This window comes from Carassius gibelio, chromosome A8 (genome assembly GCF_023724105.1).
Source record: "Carassius gibelio isolate Cgi1373 ecotype wild population from Czech Republic chromosome A8, carGib1.2-hapl.c, whole genome shotgun sequence".
Taxonomy (NCBI): Eukaryota; Metazoa; Chordata; class Actinopteri; order Cypriniformes; family Cyprinidae; genus Carassius; species Carassius gibelio.
This window is the reverse complement of record NC_068378.1, coordinates 13996614-14023389: the sequence shown is the minus strand read 5'-3', so window position 1 is coordinate 14023389 and position 26776 is coordinate 13996614. Positions and strand designations below refer to the sequence as shown.

The 26776-nt window shown below is 37.3% G+C and overlaps 3 protein-coding genes across 6 annotated transcripts; 2 read left to right on the top strand and 1 right to left on the bottom strand.

Moving 5' to 3' along the window:
* Nucleotides 1-2831: 2831 nt before the first annotated feature.
* LOC128018529 (uncharacterized protein C22orf15) lies at nt 2832-6774 on the top strand. The gene is made up of 5 exons (XM_052604093.1): nt 2832-3822; nt 4828-4914; nt 5458-5580; nt 5672-5743; nt 6021-6774. The coding sequence occupies exons 1-5, from the start codon at nt 3798-3800 to the stop codon at nt 6155-6157; spliced, it is 444 nt and encodes a 147-aa protein (XP_052460053.1). The 5' UTR covers nt 2832-3797; the 3' UTR covers nt 6158-6774.
* Nucleotides 6775-11648: 4874 nt separating this feature from the next.
* On the top strand, nt 11649-22877 carry LOC128018527 (beta-ureidopropionase-like). 2 transcript variants are annotated; one of them, XM_052604089.1, is made up of 10 exons: nt 11649-12050; nt 12839-13010; nt 13168-13255; nt 14287-14381; nt 15894-16055; nt 18933-19102; nt 19185-19266; nt 19821-19863; nt 20897-21051; nt 22550-22877. In XM_052604089.1, the coding sequence occupies exons 1-10, from the start codon at nt 11947-11949 to the stop codon at nt 22631-22633; spliced, it is 1155 nt and encodes a 384-aa protein (XP_052460049.1). In that variant the 5' UTR covers nt 11649-11946; the 3' UTR covers nt 22634-22877. The 2 variants fall into 2 exon arrangements, with proteins under 2 accessions (XP_052460049.1, XP_052460050.1); XM_052604090.1 differs by lacking the exon at nt 11649-12050 and adding an exon at nt 12075-12183.
* LOC128018528 (protein GUCD1) lies at nt 22802-26708 on the bottom strand. 3 transcript variants are annotated; one of them, XR_008184898.1, is made up of 6 exons: nt 26385-26708; nt 25909-25990; nt 25664-25829; nt 25249-25340; nt 24078-24731; nt 22802-23987 (listed from the first exon to the last, which is right to left on the bottom strand). XR_008184898.1 is itself a non-coding variant. In XM_052604092.1 (6 exons), exons 1-6 carry the CDS (start codon nt 26389-26391, stop codon nt 23896-23898), a joined length of 681 nt encoding a protein of 226 aa, XP_052460052.1. In that variant the 5' UTR covers nt 26392-26704; the 3' UTR covers nt 22802-23895. The 3 variants fall into 3 exon arrangements, 2 of the variants coding, with proteins under 2 accessions (XP_052460052.1, XP_052460051.1); XM_052604092.1 differs by having other exon boundaries at nt 24490-24731; nt 26385-26704; XM_052604091.1 differs by having other exon boundaries at nt 22802-24731.
* Between the last annotated feature and the right edge of the window lie 68 nt (nt 26709-26776).

The window sequence follows — 26776 nt, the reverse complement described above, 5'->3', positions numbered from 1 at the left end:
AATCCAAAGAAAAGCTCATTGTGTGTTGACCAAAAAGGATGTTAAATGAGCCTGGGTTTCTCGTCTGAAAATGCAGCATTCACCCGATCTGGGTAATGAACTCGTGGGGCCATCTCCAGCTTTTGGATCATCTTTTCAACAATAGCAATTTGTACCTCAAATACAGAGTATTCTTGAGGCAGTAACAGAAATACATTACTACATTACTATTATTAAATTTATTAAAACAGAAAACATTTTTTAAATTCTAATATAACTTCACAATTTTAAGTTTAACTGTTTTGTAAATAAATGAATGCTGCCTTTGTGAGCGTGAGAGACTTTTTTCAAAAACACTAAAACATTGTGTTTATTCCAAACTTTTGTAGTGTACCAGTAGTGTGTACAGTATATATGTGTGTGTGTGTGTATATATATAAAACATGGTAACTCTTGGCACACATTTATATTTTATTGAGCTAGACAAACAGACTGATTGGTCTAATCTGTGACATAAAGGTCATTGAGAGATCTAGATTTGTGGAAAATACCTGTTGATGAAGCTGATGATGTTTACACACTGATAACATTTTTTTTTCCTTGAAAGCAAAGTTGAGTATAACAGGAATCTGAGTTTATGACTGCTCAAGTCTCCGTTGTCATGGAGTTGCTGTCTGTGTTTCATCGGCTGTTATTCTGACAAGATTTACAGGATTGTGTATCCACAATGGTGCTATAAAAAAGCGGATCTCAACCAGAGGGCCTGGGGCCCAATAGAGCTCCTCAGCTCCCAATTAATGGGGCTTTAAGATGACTAAAAACATATTTTAATTATATTTTTAAAAGTGTGATTGGGAAAGCAAAACAAGTTAATTAATATATATTTATGACACAATTGGACGGTTTTTATAATGCATTTACAATACCATTAAAATTGTTTACATTTTAGTTTCTTCTTCATTTGATGAAAATACATTAAAGGAATAGTTCACCCGAAAATGAAAATTAGGCTGCGTTTTACTCACACACCCCCACTTCCATATCCACATTTCTGATGACCTCACCTGGTCCCTAAACACCTGAGCCCGTGTCCCTAAAGAGTCTGAGAATCCTCTCAGAGAGCTCCTAACTTAACCTAAAAATTCATTGCCAGGAGTTTTAGCTTAGACGTGATTCCAGAACATTTTCAGTGAACTCTGAGCAAGGAATGGATGGAAAATCCTATCTTAGTGAGGAGGTGTGGTTGACCCCGTTGCTAGGTATGAGTCATCATTTCAAAAGCCGTGATTGGTTGATCCTACAAGTTTGATGAAAAATAACTTTTGGTGATAATGAGCAAAGGATGTACCCTCAAATCAATAAACATAATTATACACTCTAATCTTTTGCAGACTGTAATTGTAAATAAATTTTCACATTCAAGAAAATATCTGGAAAATGAATAGTAAGCTGTAGGGGTTATATCCTAACATTAGAATCTATATGTATATGTGAAAACTTGAGCTCATTACACCCTGTTCAAATAATGATTTGTGTCTTATTTGATCATATTAATATCCTAGCTGGCATATTTTGTACTTTCAGTCCCATATGGACCCCATTGAAAACAAGATGGCCTATCTCAAGGGGCTGTTCTTAATGGAGTAGAAGTTACAGCGTTATAACTCAGTGTGGTCTTAACGAGGGCAACACGGCTCAGCTTTTATCAATGTCTGTGATTGCTGGCTGGTCTATTTATGAAGGCTTGTTAACAAATATCCTACAAACACAGAAAATGGAGAGAAAAAAGGAATCGCAAGCCGAACTGGACTGAGGAGCAAGGTTTGTTGCTGGCCCAGTTGGTGAAGTAATTGCATCTCTAAGAAGATCCACCACAAACATGATTCCTGCATGATCCAATCATTCCCTGTCATCCAGTGTTTGCAGGACATCTCTCCTGCCTCCTCTGTTGGCCATTTTGTGCAGCTGCTTAGGGGAACTCCTAAGCCACTAAAAGTCCTCTTCCCTGCTCTTAGCAGATCTCGCCTTAGGAGCCCTTTTAAGCGCTAGGAATCTTGAGGAATAGCTTTTATATTAACTGGGATTTTCGTGTCACTTTTAGGGGAAATTCTAAGAAAACGTCATGAATTTTCTTAGGAGCCACTTTTTGCACAAAAATTCTTTAGGGATACGGGCCCTGGTCCCTAACACAAAGTTACAGCAGCGCCTTTACTTCTATACGGAGCCTTAAGAAAGTCCCAGGATCCTTGTGGATACTCACAAACTGCATCTCAGTGTGGTACAGCAATTGCTCCACATCTGACCCCAAAGCACTCTAGTGCGTGATGGAAACTGCTCAATGGATCACTGGCACCCAGTTAACTACCATTGAGAACAGTTATCACAAGCGCTGCCTGGGCAGGGCAAGGAACATCATCAAGGATGCCTCTCACCCTAACCATGTCAGCAGGCATTACAGGAACCACTAGAAAGCTACAGGCAGGTGTGTTTGATCAGGGTTGGGGCTAAATTTTGCAGGACAATTGCCCACCAGGACCAAAGATAACCAACCCTGAACTACGGGGACAAAACTGCAACAGACATTTAAAGGGGTGCTATTTTGCCTATTAAGTTAATTTGTAATGTTGCTGTTAGAGCATAAAAAAAAACATCTACAAAGTTACAAAGCTCAAAGTCAACTTAGGAGATATTTTATTTAACAGAAATCACTGTTCACAAATGGGTTGTGCTGCACTAGAGAAGGCAACAAGTGTTATCAATATGTCGGAGACATGCAGGCTTTCCCAAGGCAGACAAACTTAGAGTGGTTACAATCATCCGGGTGTAAAATGTGCTCAAATTGATTTGATTTTGATGCAATATTAATGAACACAGAAGCTCGCAGGCGGGTATGGTAAGTAGCATGACATTTCCCGATCAGGTGCAGAGTGGAGCCAATCACAGCACACACTGACCCAGCTAACCAATCACAGCTCATTTCGTATTTCAGAAGGCGGGCCTTCATGTGATACAGGAACTATTTGAGCCGTTCATGCCAGACTGGGGAGACAGGTGTTGTAATAATGTAAAACATGTGGAAAATAATGTGTTTATCAAACAACCTAGTATGTGAGCCTGTTCTAGCACACCCCCAAAACAAAATCAAGACTTTGTAAAAGAGCATAATAGGACCCCTTTAAATGAATTAAGTGTGCTAACCTCTTAGTCCTTTCTTTATTAGGGCACAGCTTTTATTCTATAACTGGGATGGACTTGTGCTGTTCTCTTACTGTTGCGTTTAAAGTCATGGGGAAAAGACTATAGATCTGTTCCCCACTCAACTAGACATGTCCTGGATAAGTACTTCAAAGTATCAAAGAACCTGTCTGTCTGTGTACTAACTCCATGGAGACAAATCAGACTGGTCTGCTTCATAAAAAAAAGAGTCCCTTCTCTCTTCTCTTTTCAGTGGGGTTACAGAGAGAGAGGGCCAAAAAAACAACAGTGAGTAGTGAGTGAAAAATGTAGCAGGGTAATACTGTGCTGTTTATATAATGCAGATTCCAGGCGATGAGGGGAGTTCCTCTATAGTTCAGTGGTGGCCCAGCAGGATAATATTCTGATTACAATGATCTAGATCTAGTCTGCCAATTACATTCAGTGCTGCAGAACTCCACAGCATTCCTCATAAACCAGGGCTTTGTCTCTAGGTATGGCTGTCGTCAACAACATTTAACTGGCTTTTATTTTCCTACTGTGTGAACAGACACATTCATTTCTGCAGGCTGCTGGAACAGTAAGCAGTTTAGCAGTTGAAAACATCACATCTTAAAACTGAGATGTTCATCACTTTGATATTTGGTGGTAAGTGCTGGATCATTTATATAAACAGCCTATTCATATTATAATGTTATTATATCATAACAGTAATATTGTAAAATAGTGTAAAAAATGAATATTGTTTTATTTTCAATATATTTTCAAATATATTCCCGTGATGGGAAACTGTATTTCCAGCATCATTACTCCAGTCTTCAGTGTCATATGATCCTTTAGAAATCATTATAATATGCTGATATGCTGCTTAAGAAACATTTCTTATTATTAATAATGTTGAAAACAGTTGTGCTAATTTTAATATTTTTATGGAAACTGTGATGGATTCTTTAGGATTCTTTGAGGAATACAGAGCATTTATTTGAAACAGAGATTCTAATACTTTTGTAACAAATGTCTTTACTGTCATTTTTGAGCCATTTAATGCTCCCTTGAGGAAATAACATTTATATATAAAAAATGCATTTCTATGTATAGAAAACCCAAGATGTGTCACTTGTATAATTTTGAATGGGGAAAATGAAAAAAGCACCGCCTTTGGAGTTAAAGAGCCAATCACTAATCGGTAAAGTAATCGCCGTAGAAGTCACTGGCTGGTCTAGCCTGAATAATACGCTTTTTATGCTATTTGAGCAAAAGAAACAACAGTTATGAAATAGTTTTTTGTCAGATTTCACTGTCTGATTTCAAATATGAAATTTAATTGTACGTTTGGTGAACAGTTTTGGAGAATTTGATGTTTCCCCATTCAGAGAGGTAGGAGCTGTACTTGCATGCGCGAGAACCGTTTCAAAGATGGCCACTTTGAGTGAAATGAGTTATCTTAAAGGGACTTTGGTTTTGACCATAGGCCCATTTAATACTTCCTTGGTGAATAACAGTGTCAATTTATAAATAAAATAAAATTAATACAAATATTTACTGACCCCCAATTTTTAAACTAGTGTATATATTCCATTTATAATTTTACATAATATAGCAAAGTTCCTTTGCTTTATGGTTGAAATATTTTCAAATATATATTTCTTACAGAGGGAAGAGAGGAGATACTGAACCTAAACTGCAAGGTTATAAACTTCATCCACTGTATAAAAGAAAAATGCAATCTGGATCCCCAAGGTAAATTAAAGTCTGCTTCAGCTGAGGGTCAAGTATTGGTTGACATCAAAAATGAATTACACCAATGCTCAAATTAGATTCTTACATTTATATAAGTTGTTTCTACCTGGGCAAGACAAAATGCCGTGATGCTAGGAGGTTGTAAATGCTTGCTGTGCCGTTGCTATGTGGTTGACAAGGTGCTCCAATTGGTTGTTAGATGTGGAAAAAAAAACACAAACGCAGTGAAGTTTTATTCTCAGCCAACTTTGTGCAGTGCTGTCTTGAATGGACAACCAGGTGAGACACAGGGCCCATGACCGATCTAAAGTATCCAGATAGAAATTTGCTATCCATTCTCAATGGGAAAGTGCCAGAGCAACACTGCTCAAAAAAAGCTTACTAGCAAAACTGCTCAGAAAGTTGCCCCGTGTATCATCAGCCTTAGGCTCCGGGGTTTGTTCAACTCCAAGCAACACTAGAAATCAGAAACACACTCACTTAATTTGATGCCAAACAGACTCATTATTGGTGATCTAAATAAAAAAGACCTGTTCTCTATAGAGACTGTGGACTTGATGGACAGGACGGGAGAGCTGGTGAACTTGTCCGAGAGAGCGCAGAGCACAGACCTCATCAGCAGTTTGCTGAAGGAGAGAGAGAGCTATATTCCATTACGTGTATCACGTGAGTTTGCCCTCACCAACTTCAGGTACCTCAGATATCACAACAACTTTACAGAAAATCAGTAAATGGCTTTCTATGTTCTCTTTTGCAGGAGGTGAAGGCAGTGAAGTTCCAATGTATACTGCAGTGAATGACTTTGGGACAAGTTACCCTGAGCTAGCAGGCAATGCTTCTACATTTCATTCATTAATCTTCATTAATCTGTAATTTATTGAAATGGAAGAATTTGATATCAAGGAAAAAACTCCTTGCTCCTTCTTTTCATTGTATTGTCCTTTTAAAGGATTTTCCCTCCAATCTAATGAAAATAAAACTGATGCTTACTAATCAGCAGAAATATAACGAAATTGTTATGGATATTTGACATAATGGATATTTCACATAATATCTGAAGTTGTTGGTGCTCTCTTAAATGTAATCTTTCTTTCTGCTAAATTTAGAGATTCTAAGAAAGCTGTCAAATCCTTCAAAGGAGAGGGACAAAAGGGGTGGGGCATCTAAAAGGGGAGGAGTCAGCCAACACCGCATCAAAGCTGCTATCAACTTTAAGAAAGCCATCACAACACCTCGAAGCTGAAAACACTCTCTTACTATTCCCTTGTGTTCTTTAACAATGTTATAAATATTTTATTTATAGGTTTTATCATATACATAAATGTGAAGAATATTTTTTGTCTGTGTATCTACACAACCATTTGTTTGGAGGTCAGTATGATTAAAAAAAAATAAAATGAATAATTTTATTCAGCAACAATGCATTAAATTCATTAAGAGAGATATTTATAATGGTACAAAATAATTATATTTTAAATTAATTCAGTTTTGTAAACTTTATATTCAAAGAATCCACATTCTGTTTTCAATGTTTTCAACATAAAAATAAATGTTTCTTGAGCACCAAATAAGCAGATTAGAATGATTTTTGGAGGATCATGTGACGCTGTGGATTTAGGACTGAAAGAATAAATTCCATTTTAAAATATAGTAAAATGCAACAATATTTCACAATATCACAAATTTTACTGTAAATAAATGCATTTATTAAAATAAATCTTACTGACACCACACACACACACACACACACACACACAAGCAGTAGGCTATACACACACAGATATATATATATTGCATTTCCGGTTTGAAAATCTTGCTGTATTTCATCATTAGAAAGCTGAAAAAGCAGAGGTAGGCCTAATTTCCTGCAGAATATAAAAAGAGTGTAGTGAAGGAGATTGAATAATGAATATTTGCTGCCTCTGATACAAACCACAAAGCGATTTTTTTATGTATTTCAAGAGATTTCCATATTAGTGCGTTTTATTCTAAGAGTGTTAGATGGTTTCCAGAAAATATTAATAGTAAACGCTTGGCTTTTCTGTGGTGATTTGCTTGTGATCCTGAGCGTGACCTGAACACGGTGTAACGTAGATTTCCCTTCTCTAGGCCTACGTGAGGGTTAAGAAAACCAGAATAAAGACACTGTAAATGTTAACGACGTAATAATAGTGTTGACTTATGTAATTGTATATGTTCTCTAATTGACTGTAATCAAGAAGTGGGTGGATCACAGGTGTGCAATCACTAATAAAAAGGCCGCTGCTCTCTTGTTTGAGTGTGCAGGCTAAACGCCAGATAATGTCTGAGTTGTGAGTCTTGTAATCCTTCGTCATGAACCGGTAACCTAGCTCTAATTGAGATGGCAGCGCCAACAGGTTATGGGCCCAGTAAAGAGTTTGGGAACCGATGGAATCGTTTATGTTTCGACGGAGAGGAAAAGAATTACGAACTGTGGGAAACCAAGTTCCTGGCACATTTGCGTCTTCTGGGTTTGAAATCCATCATATTGAGTGAAGCACCGGCCGTGAATGATGAGGGTGCGGAGGAGAGAGACGACAGTAAAAATGAAGAGGTATATGCAGTTCTGATCCAATTATTAGATGACAAGAGTATGTCGCTTGTGATGAGAGAGGCTGCGGATGATGGCAGAAAGGCATTACAGATTTTGAGAGATCACTACGCTGGTAAGGGGAAGCCACGTGTGATAAGTTTGTATACGGAGTTGACATCTCTTCAGAAAGGTGTAAACGAAACCGTTACAGATTACATTATTCGTTCAGAGACTGCAATTACAGCATTGCGGAATGCGGGAGAGACTTTGAGCGATGATTTATTGACTGCCATGATTCTAAAGGGTTTGCCCGATACTTTCAAACCATTCTCTATTTTTATTACGCAGAGTGATGAAAAACTAACATTTGCTGACTTTAAAGCGAAACTGAGGAGCTATGAAAGCACCGAGAAGTTCGGCATTGCTAGTTCGGGAGAAGATAGCATAATGAAAATTAAAGGAAGGGATAATCGGTGTATGAGACTCACCTGTTACAATTGCGGCCGGAAGGGTCACAAAGCAGCGGAGTGCACGGTGGTTGATGGGGAGCGCGGGGAACGGAGACAATGGTGTAGTTTCTGTAAAAGCACCTCACATATAGACGTGCATTGTCGTCGAAGAAAGCGGGATAAAGTGAAGCAAACGGTGGACGAAGAGGAGGATCACACATTTGCGTTTATGGTCGAGCAGGTGAATAAAGTCCCAGATGGTGGCGTGGAAATGAAAGGTCTCATGGTGGATTCTGGAGCTACTAAACATATCGTTACGGACATTGAGAAGTTCGTTGATTTCGATTTAAGTTTCAAGCCACAGAGCCATATTCTGGAGCTGGCTGATGGAAAACGGGCCAGTGGAATCGCGATGAAGAAGGGTACCGCTAAATTGCGTTTGAGAAATAGTAATGGTCGCATTGTGGACATGATGTTGACGGAGGCACTTTATGTGCCATCATTTTCTCAAGACATCTTTTCTGTCAAAGCGGCAATTTCACATGGAGCAACAGTAATCTTCAAAGAGGGACAGAACCGACTCATTCACAAAAATGGTACAATTTTTGATATTCATATGTATGACAGATTGTTTTATTTGAGTACTGTTGTTAATGAGATTGATGAGTGTAACGCGTGCTATGATATTCAGACATGGCATGAAATACTGGGTCATTGTAATTATGAGGATGTGTTAAAGTTGGAGAATGTTACAGAAGGGATGAAAATTAGAGGTAAAATTGACAGATCCAATTTGAAATGTGAAGTGTGTGTAAAAGGCAAATTTGCTCAGAACAGAAATAGAGATCCAGATGAGAAGGCAAAAGATGTGTTTGCACTTGTTCATGCAGATCTGGCTGGTCCTATAGAACCAGCAGGAAAAGATGGTTTCAGATTTGCCTTAGCATTCACAGATGACTATTCAGGAGCTGTCTTTACCTATTTTTTGAAGAACAAAAGTGACACTGCCGTAGCCACCGAGAAATTCATTGCTGATATTACACCGTATGGTAAGATTACATGTATAAGATCAGATAATGGAACAGAATTTACATCTTCCGTATTTCAGTCATTGCTCCGCAAGAATGCCATTAGACATGAAACCTCAGCTCCTTATTCACCCCATCAAAATGGGACAGCTGAAAGAGCTTGGAGGACTTTGTTTGAAATGGCAAGATGTATGCTCATTGAGAGTAAATTACCAAAGGAGTTGTGGACATATGCGGTACAAACCGCTGCTATAATTAGAAACCGATGTTATAATAGACGTCTGGGACAAACTCCATACTACCTGATAACTGGAAAGAAGCCTGATCTATCCAAAATGAGAGCGTTTGGGTTAGAGTGCTATGCATACAAGTATAACAAGAAAAAGTTGGATGTGCGATGTGACAAGGGTATATTTGTTGGTTATGACAAAAATAGCCCTGCTTATCTTGTTTTCTATCCAGACACAGGGAGAGTACTTAAGAGTAGACTGGTGAAGTTTGTCACAAAAAGTACAAATGAAAGGGATACTCAGACAGTGGAGGATGTGGATGAATATTTGCAATACCGGAAGGAGGTTGAAACCTTATTACCAAAACTAGACAGGGCTAAAGTAGTTCCACAAGAAATGAAAGTTGAAGGTGAAGTCAGTGCAAAGGGTGAAAAAGAGAGTGATCCAGGTACTAGATATCCAAAAAGAGAAAGAAGACCCCCTCAGTACTTTGCAGATTATGATTATGAAGTTAAAGATGATGCAGATCAGCCATTGACTATTGACTATTGCTATCGTGTTGCATGTGGTGCTCCCCGGACACTGAAGGAAGCCTTGGGCTCTTTAAAATCAGAGCAGTGGGTTGAAGCTATGGAGGATGAGATGAATTCTCTGAAAGAGAATAACACTTTCACATTAACAACCCTACCAGAAGGTAAACAGGCAGTAGGGGGGAGATGGGTTTATGCTATAAAGGAAAATCCTGATGGGAGAGTATATAAAGCCAGGTATGTGGCAAAGGGTTATAGTCAAGTGGCAGGTATTGATTATAATGAGACATTTTCACCTACTGCCGATATGACTTCAGTGCGTGTTTTAATGCAGCTTGCAGCACAATATGATTTGAATTTACATCAGATGGATGTTAAAACTGCATATCTGCATGCTCCTATAGATTGTGAAATTTATATGAAGCAACCTGAAGGATTTGAAGTTGAGTCAAAAACAGGAGAAGAATTGGTATGTAAGCTCAATAAATCATTGTATGGTCTGAAACAATCAGGACGAAATTGGAACAAGATGTTGCATGATTTCTTAACTGCAAATGACTTTGTTCAAAATTCAGCAGATTATTGTGTTTACAGTAAACAAACTGATAAAGAAAGAGTCATACTGATTATTTGGGTTGATGATCTTCTCATTGCAGCGAGTAATGATCAAATACTCAGAGATGTGAAGGAAATGTTGGGAATTAAATTCAGAATTAAAGATCTAGGAAAACTTCAACATTTCTTAGGCATTGACTTTACGCAAGAACATGGTAAAGTAAAAATGAATCAGGAAAGATACATTTTAAAAATTTTGGAGAGATTTGATATGACTCACTGCAAACCAAGATCAACCCCATGTGAAATGAAAGTAAAATTTGACAATGATGGTGAACCTGTCGACCTAAAGAGGTATCGAGAAGTGATTGGCAGTTTAATCTATATGATGACAAGTACTCGTTCTGATTTGAGCTTCATTGTTAGTAAATTGTCACAATATCTAAGGGCACCAAAAGAACAACATTGGGTGGCTGCCAAACATGTGTTGAGGTATTTGAAAGGTACAGCAGACTTGGAATTATGTTATAATAGAAGTGATGTAGATCTTGAACTTGTGGCTTATAGCGACGCAGACTGGGCAGCAGACTTGAATGACAGGCATAGTATTACTGGATACTGTTTCAGTTTGTCTAAGAATGGGCCTGTTATTTCTTGGAAGTCTAAGAAACAACAAACTGTTGCTTTATCCACATGTGAAGCCGAATATATGGCTTTATCAGCTACTGCGCAAGAAAGCTTGTATCTGACCAATCTAATCAATGGAATGGACAATGTACTTGAATATTCACCAGTGACTATTTTTGAGGACAATCAGGGTGCTATTGCACTTACAAAGAATCCGGTGTGTCGACAAAGGAGTAAGCATATTGACATAAGGTATCATTTTGTTCGATCTGTACTGAATGATGGCAAAATAATTCTTCATTATTGTCCTACAGTTGATATGGTGGCAGACATTTTAACAAAATCTGTGTCTAAAGCTAAAATGGATAAATTTCTGTGTTTTTTATTTGGAGTATGAAGATTTATCTAAATGCATGTATGTGATGCACTGTGTTTATATTCTGTCAATTTAAGAACAAGTGGGGGTGTTGACTTATGTAATTGTATATGTTCTCTAATTGACTGTAATCAAGAAGTGGGTGGATCACAGGTGTGCAATCACTAATAAAAAGGCCGCTGCTCTCTTGTTTGAGTGTGCAGGCTAAACGCCAGATAATGTCTGAGTTGTGAGTCTTGTAATCCTTCGTCATGAACCGGTAACCTAGCTCTAATTGAGATGGCAGCGCCAACTCACAATATGCTGTAATTTTTACCAAATAATTCGAGCAAATACCTGCATAATGATGCAGTCGTCTATTCTACTTAACTTGTTTGTTTAGCGAGACCCATGAACCACGTGGCTTTAACTGAAGCGATACATTTTACGATTTACACCACATTAAGTGCGCCAAAACATGATTTTTTTGTTTGTTTTAATTAAAGTATCAAAACTTACAAAACACTCCAAATGCGTGACAGTTGAGAACCCTCAATTCATGTAGGGATCGGCCCCTCTCTCTGTCCTGAAAAGGTTGCATAAGAGTTGGAAGGGTACAACTGGACATGTGTTAGTTAAATAGTAATGTAAAGAGAGGTGAATTTACTCTCTCTGCGTACTCAGCACGAGGACGCCGGCTCAAAATGTCTGGGAAAGACTTTGAATCGCTAGAGAAGGTTCTGGAGACATATGTACCTGAGGCTGAACGCAGAGAGGTCAGAAGATTGCTGTTCGGAAAAGAGCTGAAGTAAGTCACGAACACGCGCTTTAATTTTAGCCCAAAACTGGAGGGAGCTGCAGTCCACACACAGCTGCGATGACAGCTGACTTTGATTCTATATGGATATGCTATATAATGAAACTAGGCAACCAAATTTAAGGTAGCTTTTACACTATAAGTTTAATTTCGTAACTATTAAAGGTTGAAACTGAGTAAATGATTTATGGTGGACTTTGGCCACAAAACAGAGCCTGGGAATGTCGTTGACGTCAACGATGTGAATTTGACAAGCTCTAACTTCATCCTTTTCATAGGTCCCATAAATATATACTAAGCTTTGGCCTTTGTTTCATTTATCCGTTATTAGTATAAAATAAAAATAAAAACTTTAAAAAACCTGTAAAATAAAAATATTATAAAAAACATAATAACATAGAACATTAATAACAGTTTGGCTGTTCAAGGAAATAAATTAACATTTTAGCATCGTGCATAGGCCTAACTATAAACCCTTTTGGTTTTCTAATTTATTCATGGAAAACATGGGAAATCTGCTTTTGATATTAATATAGCATAAAACTACTACACTTAACAGAAATTAACCATGAATTTACTACATCAACCATGTTATTGCCACATGATATTGCATGGCTTTGCTACACTAACCATAGTTTAACCATGGTGCAATAAAATACGAACTGAAGTGAAAAACAAATGTATCTTTGATCATCACAGTCATCCCTACTCTTCCCTATTTGCTTATTTTAGATTTTATTGAGCTTATGCCATTTCAAATTGTAATGCATGCATTTCAGGAAGCTGAACCTTCCCCAGAGTGCAATAGATGCTTCAGTTGAGCAAGATTTTGATCTGAAGGGTTATGTGTTTGAGGCTTCTCCAGAGCAGCTCAGACCACCCAGAACTGTCCGTGTGGGACTCATTCAGAACAAGATAGTCTTACCCACCGATGCTCCTGTGCTTGAACAGGTGAGAGAAAGAAGTACACAGTGCATATAATGGACAGGTGGCACATTTTGGCTCTTGACAGGCCCATACATACATATAAATGCTAAAACAAATTTCATATATTTAGTGTTATTAATTTGAATTCGTCACACTGAATATTCATATTTTGCTTTCATAGATCAAAGCTCTGCACAAGCGTGTGGGGGAGATGGTAGATGTGGCGGCCATGTGTGGGGTCAACATAGTGTGTTTCCAGGAAGCCTGGAGTGAGTACACAAACACACAAACACACACTTCCATCTAACACTCTTTCCAATTCACTGTTGTACAACTGCAGTTGGAATATATACAGCTATCTGGTGTCATACGTTTGTATTAATCTATTTCACAGTATTTAAATATGATGTAACTGTTATTCATAAATAATGTAATTGATTGATTGTTTGATTGATTTTCACAACATTCCACATCATGTTAGGTTTGAATTATTGAATTAATGATTGTGTACAGTTCAAAATTTGTGTTTGTGCATGTATGAAAACCTTAAATGATTTATAAATGGTTTTATATGAATTATTAATATAATATATGTAATATATAACCATTTATGCATTAAATTACCGTAAGTAATTTAATGATTTTTAATGTTTCAGCATTTGCAGTTCACTTCAAGAGTCCAGTGGTGTAATTATGAGTATCAACCAGTTAATATTTAAAATGATTGTATAAGTTAATTTAAAAAATATTTAAAAAAAGACTAGTAGTTGTATTATTTTATTCCATGGCTCTCTGTAACCATTTCCTGTTGTCCTCAAAGCAATTACTGGGCTTACTTATAAAGCGCAGTATAGGATCGGACTGCTTGGCCTTCAGTGATGTAACAAGCCCATGAAGACATCAGTGGGATCTGGTTTACATCAGCAGAGCGCAGCAGGACTGTAGTGACGACGTTTCAGCTGTGCTGATGTAAACTCCCATGTAAACCTTTGACCCCTGAGCTCTGATTTCCTGTGTCTCCATGCAAATCTATTAAGCCTGTTTGCTTTGATAGTAGTCATTTAAAAATGCCGTGTAAACAAATGATAAATTCATCCTGCTCTAAACAACAACTGCTAATGAAAAATATGACCGTAAATGTATCTACTGTACTCCTCATCCTCCCTCCCAGCAAGCAAAACAAAGTTTTATTGGACATTTCGACAGATTGATCTCTCATAAATAAAATTCAGTTCTGGTAATAATGAAATCTTTCGGGGAAAACATTAAGCATAGTTTTCCCTGTGTCCTCCATCCATAGCAATGCCTTTTGCATTTTGCACACGAGAGAGGGAGCCATGGACAGAGTTTGCTGAATCAGCTGAGGATGGGCTCACCACACGCTTTTGTATTCAGGTAAGACTTAAATGAATGGAGACATTACAAAAAAATATATAATAATAATAAAAAAAGTTACAATCAGTTTCTGATCTTTGGTAAAATATTTAATCTTAGCCCCCTGATTGATTATTTGTTCACTCCTCGAACTCAGGACGAGGCTGTATTTCATTAGCATGGACTTAATTATTCCCTTCTGCCCATTTCAAAGGCAGATACTTTTGATATAGTGCATGTTTGCTTTGACTGGTGTAGTGCCGTGCAGCTGCTTAGAGGCTGGTGATTTGTTAAAGGAGATTGCAGGAGGTTAAGCCAACAGAGGGGACGGGGACATACTGACCACGGGCGAGAGCCACAGACCGATGAGCACTGCGGCACGTAACTGTGGAATCTTCTGACACTGAACTCTAAGGAATTACGTGACCTTTGACTGTTAACAGAAGAACCCCATCTATGCTTCCGCAAATATGACCTAAAATGAAATTTCTAGAACCAATAAGTGCTTCTTTATTGAATTACTTTTTTTTTTGTTGGTATTTTTGTACATTTTCCTGTTCATTATATAAATTCTACAAGACCACTAAAGATTATACAGAAATTAGCAAAAAGTTGTTGTCCAGGTTTATTAATTTATCATCGAATTTAGCATCGAAAATACAGTTCATACACCAAAGGATTTGAATATACCTCTTCTGCGATTAGAGTTTTTTATTTCTGAATCAAAATTCATTTTTATGTTTTTGGAGTAATAAAAATGTCAGGGTGATGCAAATCTCCTGATATAATAATAATATTATATCAATAAAACAAGTTAATTTCAATAATAATAACTAAATAAAATATATAAATAAATAATATTATTTGATGAAAATTTATATTAAATAAATAGTAAAACTCTTCTACAGTATGGGGAGTGTTTTTTTTTTTTTTTTGATGCTGAAAAAAAAATGTCATGGTTATAAGTCTTTCCTCATATCGTAATGAAAAGTAAAAAGTAAAGTAAAAAAAAATTAAATCTGAAGAATTAAATTAAAATTAAAAATTAAAATCTGAAGAAAAAAAAATAAAATAAAAAATAACATATATATACATATATATATATATATATATATATATATATATATATATATATATATATATATATATATATATGTATGTATGTATGTAGTTTGGCATAATACTTTGTTTTTATTATAAAAAATATTTTGACTTTACATTTTTTAAAAACTGCTTCATGGCTTAATTGCAATTAATATTTGAAAAAAAAAATCAAATATTGCAACATGCAACAAATCAAACTCATGTTGTGTGAACAGCATGTAAAATAAAAATATATAAAACAGGAAATTAGACCCTCATCACTGTGTGTCAAAGTCAACAAGTCTCTTAAAATATCAGATAATCTGACCTTTTTTTACGGCAAGGCAAAGTTAGCTGAGGTTAAAATGTCATGTGGCTCTTCTGCTATGTTCTTACTGCAGTCATTACTTCTAATGCTGATACCATATGTGCTTGATTTTCATTTTGTAGCTGGCCAAAAAATACAACATGGTGGTGGTGTCTCCCATTTTGGAGAGAGATGAGATTCACAGTGGAACATTGTGGAACACTGCAGTGGTGGTGTCCAATAATGGCAATGTTCTAGGCAAATCACGGAAGAATCACATTCCCCGTGTGGGAGACTTCAATGAGGTCAGTGTCACCCGCTGCATAACAGTCAAACAACTGTCAGTGTGAAACAACACAGCTACAGTGACACTCTGTATTTAGATTAATAGAGTGTCATCACTCGTTTACATTAAGCTTACATGTGTTAAGCTGTAAATTAAATATTAATGCAGTGCGCTCCAAAGGTCTGAGACCAATAGTATTTCACTAGATTAGATTAGATTCAACTTTATTGTCATTATGCAGAGTACAAGTCCAGAGCTAATGAAATGCAGTTAGCATCTAACCAGAAGTGCAAGAATATAGTGTTTTATAAACATATAAGTGCAGAGTAAGTGAAGCTATAATTTAGAGAATGTACAGTGGAGTATTAAGCAGAGTATGTACAGAATATAAATAGGAATGCAATGTAGGATTGTATGTACTGTACATTATGAACAGCAGTAACTTAAGAACAGTGATAATAAATACAGTTGGATGAGTGTGCAATAGTATTGTTAAACAATATATTCTATGCAAAGTAATCAGTAGTGCAATATTTATATAGAAAGTTTACTGTGCTATGTACAGTAACAGCGTTAGTTTACAGTGTAATAGCTTGAACAATGTGTAATCTGTACAAAACATGAGTTGTGCAAATACATGTATGTAAAGTACTGTGACCAGTGCAGTAAGAAAGCAGGTTGCAGGTTAGATTGGTGGTGTGGCATTCCGAAGTGTCACAGCCTCGGGGAAGAAGCTCTTTCTGAGCCTACTATTGCAAGAGCGTAGGCTCCTGTAAAGCCTGCTGGATGGGAGGAGGGTGAAAAGTGCATGGTTAGGATGAGAGGCATCTTTGATGAGGTTCCTTGTCCTGCCCAGTCAGCGCTTATGTTAGATATTCTCAATGGTTGTTAACTGAGTGCCGGTGTTCCGTTGAGCAGTTTCCATCACCCCATGATTGTGTAGCCTAGTGAACCAAACTGAGAGAACATGTTGAAGGCTCAGGAAACCTTTGCAGGTGTTTTGAGTTGATTAGATTTTACCATATTCTAATTTGTTGAGATTTTGTTAAATGTGATCCAAAATCATCACAATTAAAAGAACCAAAGACTTAAACTACTTCAGTCTGCATGCACTGAATTTAATACACAAGTTTCACAATTTAAGTTGAATTACTGCAATGAACTTTTCCACGACATTCTAATTTATTGACATGCACCTGTGCATACATTTATCAGTAATTTGTGCTGCCACATGGGTATATCTATATCTTACTGGAAAACTGAAAAGTTGTTCAGTGCAGCCATCCACTATAGTAATTCTTGTTTTTATAGATTTGTTCCAACATGTTGGGCATTTTGTGTGTGTGTATCTGAACTACATGATCTGTGGGCACTTTAAGTGCTTGAGATGGTTTGATTTCTCTGCGCCGCCCCCCACCCCAGCTCTGCTGTTTATCAGTTTCATGTTGTGCCTTTGATCGATACCACACTGTGATAATGCTCAATTCAGGAAATGTACCCACTCTTTTTTCCTAAAACAACAAGCATGAGCATACCTGCAGGAACCAGATGGCAGAGACGGCTCAGCCCTGTTGTTTTCATTAAAATTAAGGAGAATTTTGCGGCTGTCTATGCTGATAAACATCGATGTTGGAAAAGGTTTACATAGAAACTCTTCAGAGAATCCAGCTTAGCCCTGCATGAAATTTCATGCTGCATCAATTGCATGAATTTCCACTAACATCACAAACATAATGTATATTGTTTTAATCTTCTAAAAAGGTGGTGATCAGATATCACATACATTGGTGATAACTGCTAAAACACAAGCTTATCTCTCATGCAGTCTTCTTTACATAGTCACTGAATCTCGAACGTACTAACACATGCTGCCAATGACAAGTTGTTTTAATAACCACCTTTCTAGGACTAATCAACTTAGTTGATTATTTAATAGTTCTAAAATAATTATTTTGGGATTCATTATTCAATAATGCTTAGTTTAAAATATGAGTTATTCTTACCTTACACTAGACCATATATATTCAAATCAAAAGTATCAATTGTAAAAGATCAAATATTTGGAAGAAGGTCCTGTCAGTCACAGAAGTAGATTAGATTAAAATGGCTTTGCATGAGTCATTTTCTGATAAAAGATCATTTCCGGCCTGGTCAGATTAACTGTTGGTGAAGGTGATCTTGTTAGTTGAAGATTAATGTGCTGTAGATAGTCCTATCAAGATTTGGGATCTGTGCCCTGCAATAAAAATAGAGGTAGATCTTAAAGGAATAGTTAAGTCAAAAAATGTACATTTGCTGAAAATGTTCTCACCCTCTATGTTTTTTCATTGGAATACATTTGGAGAAATTACATCACTTGCTCACCCAAGGATCCTCTGCAGTGAATGGGTGCTGTCAGAATGAGAGTCCAAAACATCACAATAATACACTGCTAACCCACACAACTCCAGTCCATCAATTAACATCTTGTGAAGCAAATAGCTGCATGTATTTAATAAATCCATCATCAAGGTGCTTTTGACTTCAGATCGTTGCTTCTGACCAAAATATGAGATGTTTTAAAGTTAAAACGCCTTTATGATGTAATTTTTTCTTACAAACATGCAACTTTTCTTTTTAAGACGTTAATTGGTGAACTGGATTTGTGTGGATTACTGTGATGCTTTTACCAGTTGTTTGGACCCTAATTCTGACGGCACCCATTCACTCCATTGGTGAGCAACTGATTCAATGCTAAGTTTTTCTCCAAATATGTTTCTATGAAGAAATGAACTCATATATATCTTGGATGGCTATTGTTTGGGTAATATGTTTACTTTTAACTCTCGTTGTTTTGATAGAAAATAGATCAAATTGAATTGAACTTGATTTAAAATTGAACTGCATCCTTGTCCAGTCCACATATTACATGGAAGGGAACACCGGCCACCCTGTATTCCAGACACAGTTTGGAAAGATTGCAGTTAACATCTGCTATGGCCGACACCATCCTCTCAACTGGTTAATGTTCAGCATACATGGGGCTGAGATCATCTTTAACCCTTCGGCCACAGTTGGATTGCTCAGGTATTGTGTTGTACTGCTGTCTTTTCATGGGAATAATTTAGAGCCTGTATTCCCTCATGCTGATACTGGTTTTGTGTTACAGTGAACCAATGTGGCCGATTGAGGCCAGAAATGCTGCCATCGCAAACCATTGCTTCACCTGTGCCATTAACCGTGTGGGAACGGTATGTAACACCTGTTGTCCAATAACTGTGCCAAAAAGTATTTACACATTCTTAAAACTCACATAAATTACCCAATAGATGCACTCGAGTCTAAAACATACATTTCTCAGGAAATGTCCTGTTTGCCCCAGCTATACACGGTTTATACTGTGATAATATCAAAACTAAAGCAAACTATATGAACTAATATGATTCGATAAGCACATGCTAATAATTTAAACAGGATTATTAGTCAAACTTCAAATAATGTTATACAGATGAAAAAACAGTTGAGCGCTTGTTTTTTTTTTTTTCTGTGAAGTCTGGTCTCTGTTAGTGGTTATAATGTCTTAGAGGGATGACTTTTATTCTCAGATGTAGATACAGTAAACCAATTACCTTTAAATTGGCTTAAATGGGAGTTATTTCGACAGTCTGTTAAGCAGCACCCATGTGCCTCACAAATGAAAGTGTCGGAGGTTCAGAAATGTGTGTGTTCTGCTGCCCTCTACTGCTGATTTCTGGACAGACGTGACCTGAGCTTTTGAGTCTTGATATAGATCTGTCTTTTCTAGGAGTTTTTCAAGAATGAGTTCACATCTGGAGATGGAAAGAAAGGTAATTATATATTCATTTTGAGCATGTACATGTAGTAGCATATGTTAACTTGTACAAAGGTAAAGGCCGAAAGGTCCTTTAATCATATATACACAACCATTTAAAAGTTTGAGGTCTGTAATCATTTTTTTTTTTATGTAATAAATAGTTTTATTCAGAAATCAGGGCCATCCAGGCTGACGCGGGGCCCAATGTGAGGTGGGGAGCGGGGTCTCCCTCAGTCTATTCTGGATGGCCCTGTAAGCAATTATGCATGAAATTGATTCCTTGTCTGCTATTGGTCAAGCAAACAGATAGCCCTACACCAAACACACGCCATTGGTTAAGCCTGTGTACCTCCAAATTATTCATAGTCTGTATATTCAAATTAATATTTAATCTCCCAGAGAATTGCACCTTTCAATTTTCACATTAAATTAATTTAAAATTCATTGGGTCTAAGCATAAAGGAGACATTCAGCAATACTTCTCAAAAATAATTCATTCAATAGATGGCACTCTCATCCTAGAAATTAAATACGAGTCAAAACCTGAAGATCATTTCTATCTTTATACATATGAGTACACCTGGCACTTTTCCAGAGCTTAATGTCTCTCAGCGAATAAAGGATCAGCGTACAGTATCTGTCAGTCTAGCAGGTATATCTGCATCGGTGGTGTGTTGAGAGTCGAGGGGGCTTGTTCACAGGTGTTGAGTTCCTAAAGTTCTGGTCTGTCAGGCCCTGTTCTCTCTTTCAGCCCTCATTACTGCTGCATAAGCTTTCAAGCTGTACACAAAAACCCCCTCTGCTGTTTTACACATGAAACCTCTCTGTAACATGGACAGGGTCACATAGATATAAACCACAAAAATACTTTTTTATATTATAAATATTACTGTTTTACTTTATTTTTGATCAAATAAATGCAGCCTTGGTGAGCATAAGGACTTGTTTAACATACTAACACAAACAAAATCTCATAGACCACAAACTGAAAGAGCAGTGTGCATTATTATTATATGAAATCTAAATCTGCTTTGTCTCATCCGTAGCACACCATGACTTTGGCCACTTTTATGGCTCCAGCTACGTAGCTGCACCTGATGGCAGCAGATGCCCAGGATTATCCAGAACCCGTGATGGCCTGCTGGTGACAGAGATGGACTTGAACCTAAATCGGCAAGTTGCAGACAAATGGAACTTCAAGGTGGGATAAAAATCACTACATGTTCAACTATACTTCAGTATATTCCTTCAGAAAGATAGTACATCACCATCACTGTAGGACTGATCACATCCTATACAGGTCCTTCTCAAAAAATTAGCATATCATGAAAAGGTTCTCTAAACGAGCTATTAACCTAATCATCTGAATCAACTAATTAACTCTAAACACCTGCAAAAGATTCCTGAGGCTTTTAAAAACTCCCAGCCTGGTTCATTACTCAAAACCGCAATCATGGGTAAGACTGCTGACCAGAAGGCCATCATTGACACCCTCAAGTGAGAGGGTAAGACACAGAAAGAAATTTCTGAACAAATAGGCTGTTCCCAGAGTGCTGTATCAAGGCACCTCAGTGGGAAGTCTGTGGGAAGGAAAAAGTGTAGCAAAAAACGCTGCACAACGAGAAGAGGTGACCCTGAGGAAGATAGTGGAGAAGGACCGATTCCAGACCTTGGGGGACCTGCGGAAGCAGTGGACTGAGTCTGGTGTAGAAACATCCAGAGCCACCGTGCACAGGCTCGTGCAGGAAATGGGCTACAGAGAAGCAGCACTGGACTGTTGCTCAGTGGTCCAAAGTACTTTTTTCGGATGAAAGCTAATTTTGCATGTCATTCGGAAATCAAGGTGCCAGAGTCTGGAGTAAGATGCCAAAATGCCTGAAGTCCAGTGTCAAGTCCCCACAGTCAGTGTTGGTCTGGGGTGCCATGTCAGCTGCTGGTGTTGGTCAACTGTGTTTTATCAAGGGCAGGGTCAATGCAGCTAGTTATCAGGAGATTTTGGAGCACTTCATGCTTCCATCTGCTGAAAAGCTTTATGGAGATGAAGATTTCGTTTTTCAGCACGACCTGGCACCTGCTCAGTGTCAAAACCACTGGTAAATGGTTTACTGACCATGGTATTACTGTGCTCAATTGGCCTGCCAACTCTCCTGACCTGAACCCCATAGAGAATCTGTGGGATATTGTGAAGAGAAAGTTGAGAGACGCAAGACCCAACACTCTGGATGAGCTTAAGGCCGCTATCGAAGCATCCTGGGCCTCCAGAACACCTCAGCAGTGCCACAGGGTGATTGCCTCCATGCCACGCCGCATTGAAGCAGTCATTTCTGCAAAAGGATTCCCGAACAAGTATTGAGTGCATAACTAAACATAATTATTTGAAGGTTGACTTTTTTTGTATTAAAAACACTTTTCTTTTATTGGTCGGATGAAATATGCTAATCTTTTTAGATAGGAATTTTGGGTTTTCATGAGCTGTATGCCAAAATCATCAGTATTAAAACAATAAAAGACCTGAAATATTTCATTTGGTGTGCAATGAATCTAAAATATATGAAAGTTTAATTTTTATCATTAAATTATGGAAAATAATGAACTTTTATCACAATATGCTAATTTTTTGAGAAGGACCTGTAAATAATGAATAAGATTTGTCTCTGGTAGCATCTGTGTGCCATTCACATGATTGAATCTCTCCGTAGATGACTGGAAGGTATGAATTGTACGCAGAAGAGCTCAAAAACACCATTCAGCATGACTTCAAACCCAACATTCTGAAGGAGTGAGCTTGTAAGGAAAACCATGCTGTCAGCTGCAAGCCAGACTCTGCAGATGCTGGACAACCACATTGTGTATTAGGGATAAGTCCTTGTAGCTCTACTTGAATTTCATAAAATAACTGATAATTATTAATAAGTTCATTTTTTAGGTCAATAATGGAAGGATGAATTCGATTAAAATACAAATACTTTTATTAATTCCTGAAATGCAACTATATATTTCATAAAAATAAAGCTTGCCATATCAACATTCCTTATGGTCTTTCAAAAAAAAAAGCACAAGCTGATGTAATCGGACACCTGATGTCTTAAAAATCTAAGAAAAAAACAACAAAATACCATTTAACCTGAATGATCAAAGATTAAATAACATAATTATGGCTGGTGGAACACCATAGTGCAAGCATTTGATTTGTCAGCCATTGTGTCACAAACCTTTTCAAACGGTGTACAACACCTGTTCTCTCTCTCAGAGGAATTAAAGTTACTATGAATTATACCAACACAATGTAATCATGAGAATTTAACAACGTAATATTGTAATTTACACAGAAACAGGTCTAATACTGTACTAGTGCTATGAGGGAGTTTAAAATGTACTTTATGGTCAAGGTTCACAGTTGCCCACAAAGCAGCCAAACTCTTTTTTTGCTACTCTACATGAGATTATGAGGTGATTTTCTTGAAGAAACCCCTGGAGAAATTGATCCACACATATTGCACCTATGAAACATTCCTTATATATATATATATATAACATGCTGGATTTATCAAATCTTACCTGAGTTTTTAAAAACAGCTTCCCTCTTGTACAATAATTAAAAACTCACTGTATTCTTAAGTGGCTTCCAAGAAAAATCAACACAACCTCATGATTTTGCAAGGTTACCCTGAACAAACAAAATCTTTATCTTTACATGAATGACAAACATTATGTACACTCCACCTCCTCCTCCTCTTACAGTGGCAGACACTATAGAAATCATATGACTTATAGATGAAAATATGAGTCCACATCACAATAATGAGTTACATATACATATCTCCCTTTCCTTTCATGAACATTTCATTCTGTGGCCGATGTAGCACAATAGTAATGTTTTGTGCGATGCTATAGCTCTATTGAAGACCATAGTCAGAGGTGAAACATACTATCTGCTATTGGCCAGCAGCGCTGGTCCCTGTTGGCAAAAATGCTACCCAGCCAACCACAGTGGATGCAGAAGGGGTTGTGAACGTGCGTGCGTTCATTCAGAAGCGGTCATGACTCAACCGTCTTTGTAGATGAACAGAATGTCCTCGTCAGTTCCATAGCTTCTTCTGGCCTCCTCAAAATTACCAAAGCTGGTGCAGCACACACCTGCCAATCAAAGAGATGGGCATCAATGAGACTCAGGTTTAATGTTATTGCCATCTGTGGAGATTCTGTATTATTAAAGGAATAGTTCACCCAAAAATGAATATCCATTGATGAGCAAGTCATGTAATGCTACATTTCTCCAAATCTGTTCTGATGAACAAATCCATCCACATCTTAGATGACCTGAGGGTGAGTACATTTTCAGCATAACTTTATTTTTGGGTGAACTATTCATTTAAAATTAATCATAATATACACTTTAATAAATAAGGCTGTTTGTTCTGAGATATAAGTAGCCTCAAAAAAGTAGTTAAAAACTTAAATATATACTTAATTACATTTGATAGTCATCAATTAAAAAGTATAGAAATACATTTATTTAAATATCTGAATTCATATTTAACCATATTCAATGGTTTAACCTTGTGTTTTTTGATGTTTTGCATTGAAAAATGTGCTTGTGGTGTCTTTAAGGATAATGTCAAAACTTCACGATACATACGGTCTGAGTAGGCGGGATTGTTGTAGAAGATGCTGCCGGTTCTGCGGTTAAATCCACACACCACTACAAAGTGGCCCTGGTATTCTGGCTTCCTGCAAAAGCACTTCTGACCCACAGGAAGGAAACAGCAGTATTTAACAGGCGTGGAGCACAGCTCACACACCAACACGACTGCGTTGACCAGCACTATGGCCACATGACCCTGCTCCAGGTGGCTCTGGATCTCCTGAATATTAACAGAGCTACGAGAGAGATTCCCATGAAATGCATGAACTGATAAAAAAAAAGTCTTCAATGCAATGTAAATTGCATTAGATAAAAGCGTTTTTAAAGAGTTAATTGTAAAAAAAAAAAAAAAAAGGATGATAGGCACGCATAATTAAATATCCAATATCATCAGTAGCAATTAAGTCTTTAATATTGTGCATGACTGCTTTTTGACCAGTCAGTTGTGCATTGTTACAGCTTAAACATTTTTTTAATCATATTTTAAAGATTGCATCAGAGCAATCAAATATTTTTGTGCTAAGCAATTATATACAATTTAATTGAAAACTATTTAAAAAAATTCAAATAAATAAACATTTAGTTTTGTTTGTTTTTAACAATTGTATTAATTTCCTTTTTTTTTTTCAAGCTTGGAATTTAGTTTTTAATATTTCGTTGTTTTCAGTGATGATTTCAACCCAGTATATCACCACAAAGTGTCAGTATGCACCAAAAAAAAAAAAAAAAACATTTTTAATGTGGAAACCTCACCATTTTTTCACCAGGACTCCTTTGCTTTCAGCCCTCAGAAATAGTTCGTTCACCCTGTCCTCCTCTGTGTCAAAATGTTTTTTGTAGAAAGACTAAAGCCAAATACAGGAATACAGAAAAATACAGGAAATTAAAAACCTGTTCAGATGCCCAATGTGATTACTCTTTAACAACTGAGTCAGAACTGATTCTCTGATTAAAATCACAGCTCAAAAAACAAAAAAAACAAAACAAGAATATTAACCATTTAACATTAAAAAAGCCATGACTAATGCAATTTTCTTGGAAAAATGGAATGAAACATCCACTATTTCCTGTGCTTCATGTGACACTTTGCATACACTCCATCTGTCTGCAGTGATCAGGGCTGTATCACATGGCACTGACTTTCAAAAACCGACTGCAGCTCCTGTACCTGATTCCTGAAGCCCTTGTCCACGCCGAGCGTCTGTGTGTAGAAGCAATGTCTGACCCCCAGTTTACACATGAGATAAGCCAGATCAATAGTCCACACGCTTTCGGTGATCTCCAAGTCCAAACACACTCTCTGAAATTCCTCCTCACTAACCGGATGTAAATACCTGTGCACAAAAACAAGAGTTTATATATTTGATCATTAGAGTAACTAGGCATAATACATCACTCTGGATTCATACTTACTCTAGTACCATTCTCGAACAGGCCAAGCCACAATCCCAGTGGTACAGCTGCCGGATGACCGGTACATTTAACATCACATCATCTGGCAGAACAAAATCGGAAAGGAAGCTGGTTATGTCACTGAGCCACAATGAGCAGCTTCTGGTCCTTTGACTCTATCATAAGTTGCATTAGTAGGGAGTGTCGAGGATTCATTTGTTTTTATTGTGAACTTAATTATAAAACACAAAATAATAGTTTTATATTCATGTAAAAAAAGGCATGTCAATGAGAGTGAATAACAACTTGAAAAGTTAGACACAAGCAGCATGAGGATGATACACTTATAGTTCATTTAAATTCAATGAATCCGGGTTGAGTATTTTGTCTGGTTCTGTATGTTAGAGAAGGGTCATGATTGATAACAATTGCTTGTTAGTTTACAGTTGCCATCTATTTAAGATGTTACGTTTAAACCTCATTTAACACATACTCACCGTTCATGATGTAGTCAGTGTGTCTTTGTTGTTGTGTTTCAGTGATGTTTAAGAACAGGGCTTGATTTATGCAGACTGTCTGCTAGCGGGGTTAACGTTAGCCGGACAGCTGTTGCCCTCTTGTCGTCCACATCAGACACGCTCAGATCTGTCCATCTTCAGCTCAATGAAAGCTGTTAATGAAAAGCGGTGAAACGGTTACAAACTCGACTTGTTCCGCCTACGGCTTGTGGTCATTCCCAGGGATGAAATGTTTCACTTCCTCTGTCAGTCCCGAGTCCAAACCACACTTTTCTTCGGCGTGTTAAGAATAGACGCAACTGCTCCCTCTGCTGGCAAGACGAGACAGTACTCCACATCAACTAAAGTTGTGTGTGTGCGTGTGTGTGTGT

What these genes read in the sequence shown, in the direction of transcription:
- LOC128018529 (XM_052604093.1), top strand. Translation starts at nt 3,798, where the DNA reads ATGTTCATCACTTTGATATTTGGTG. An exon ending in ATGCAATCTGGATCCCCAAG is followed by an intron (nt 4,915 to 5,457) that starts GTAAATTAAAGT and finishes TGTTCTCTATAG; the next exon opens with AGACTGTGGACTTGATGGAC. An exon ending in TATTCCATTACGTGTATCAC is followed by an intron (nt 5,581 to 5,671) that starts GTGAGTTTGCCC and finishes TCTCTTTTGCAG; the next exon opens with GAGGTGAAGGCAGTGAAGTT.
- LOC128018527 (XM_052604089.1), top strand. Translation starts at nt 11,947, where the DNA reads ATGTCTGGGAAAGACTTTGAATCGCTAGAGAAGGTTCTGGAGACATAT. An exon ending in GCCACAGTTGGATTGCTCAG is followed by an intron (nt 19,103 to 19,184) that starts GTATTGTGTTGT and finishes TTTGTGTTACAG; the next exon opens with TGAACCAATGTGGCCGATTG. An exon ending in ATCTGGAGATGGAAAGAAAG is followed by an intron (nt 19,864 to 20,896) that starts GTAATTATATAT and finishes TCTCATCCGTAG; the next exon opens with CACACCATGACTTTGGCCAC.
- LOC128018528 (XM_052604091.1), bottom strand. An exon ending in ACAAGGGCTTCAGGAATCAG is followed by an intron (nt 25,341 to 25,663) that starts GTACAGGAGCTG and finishes ATTTGGCTTTAG; the next exon opens with TCTTTCTACAAAAAACATTT. An exon ending in GGAGTCCTGGTGAAAAAATG is followed by an intron (nt 24,732 to 25,248) that starts GTGAGGTTTCCA and finishes TCTCTCTCGTAG; the next exon opens with CTCTGTTAATATTCAGGAGA.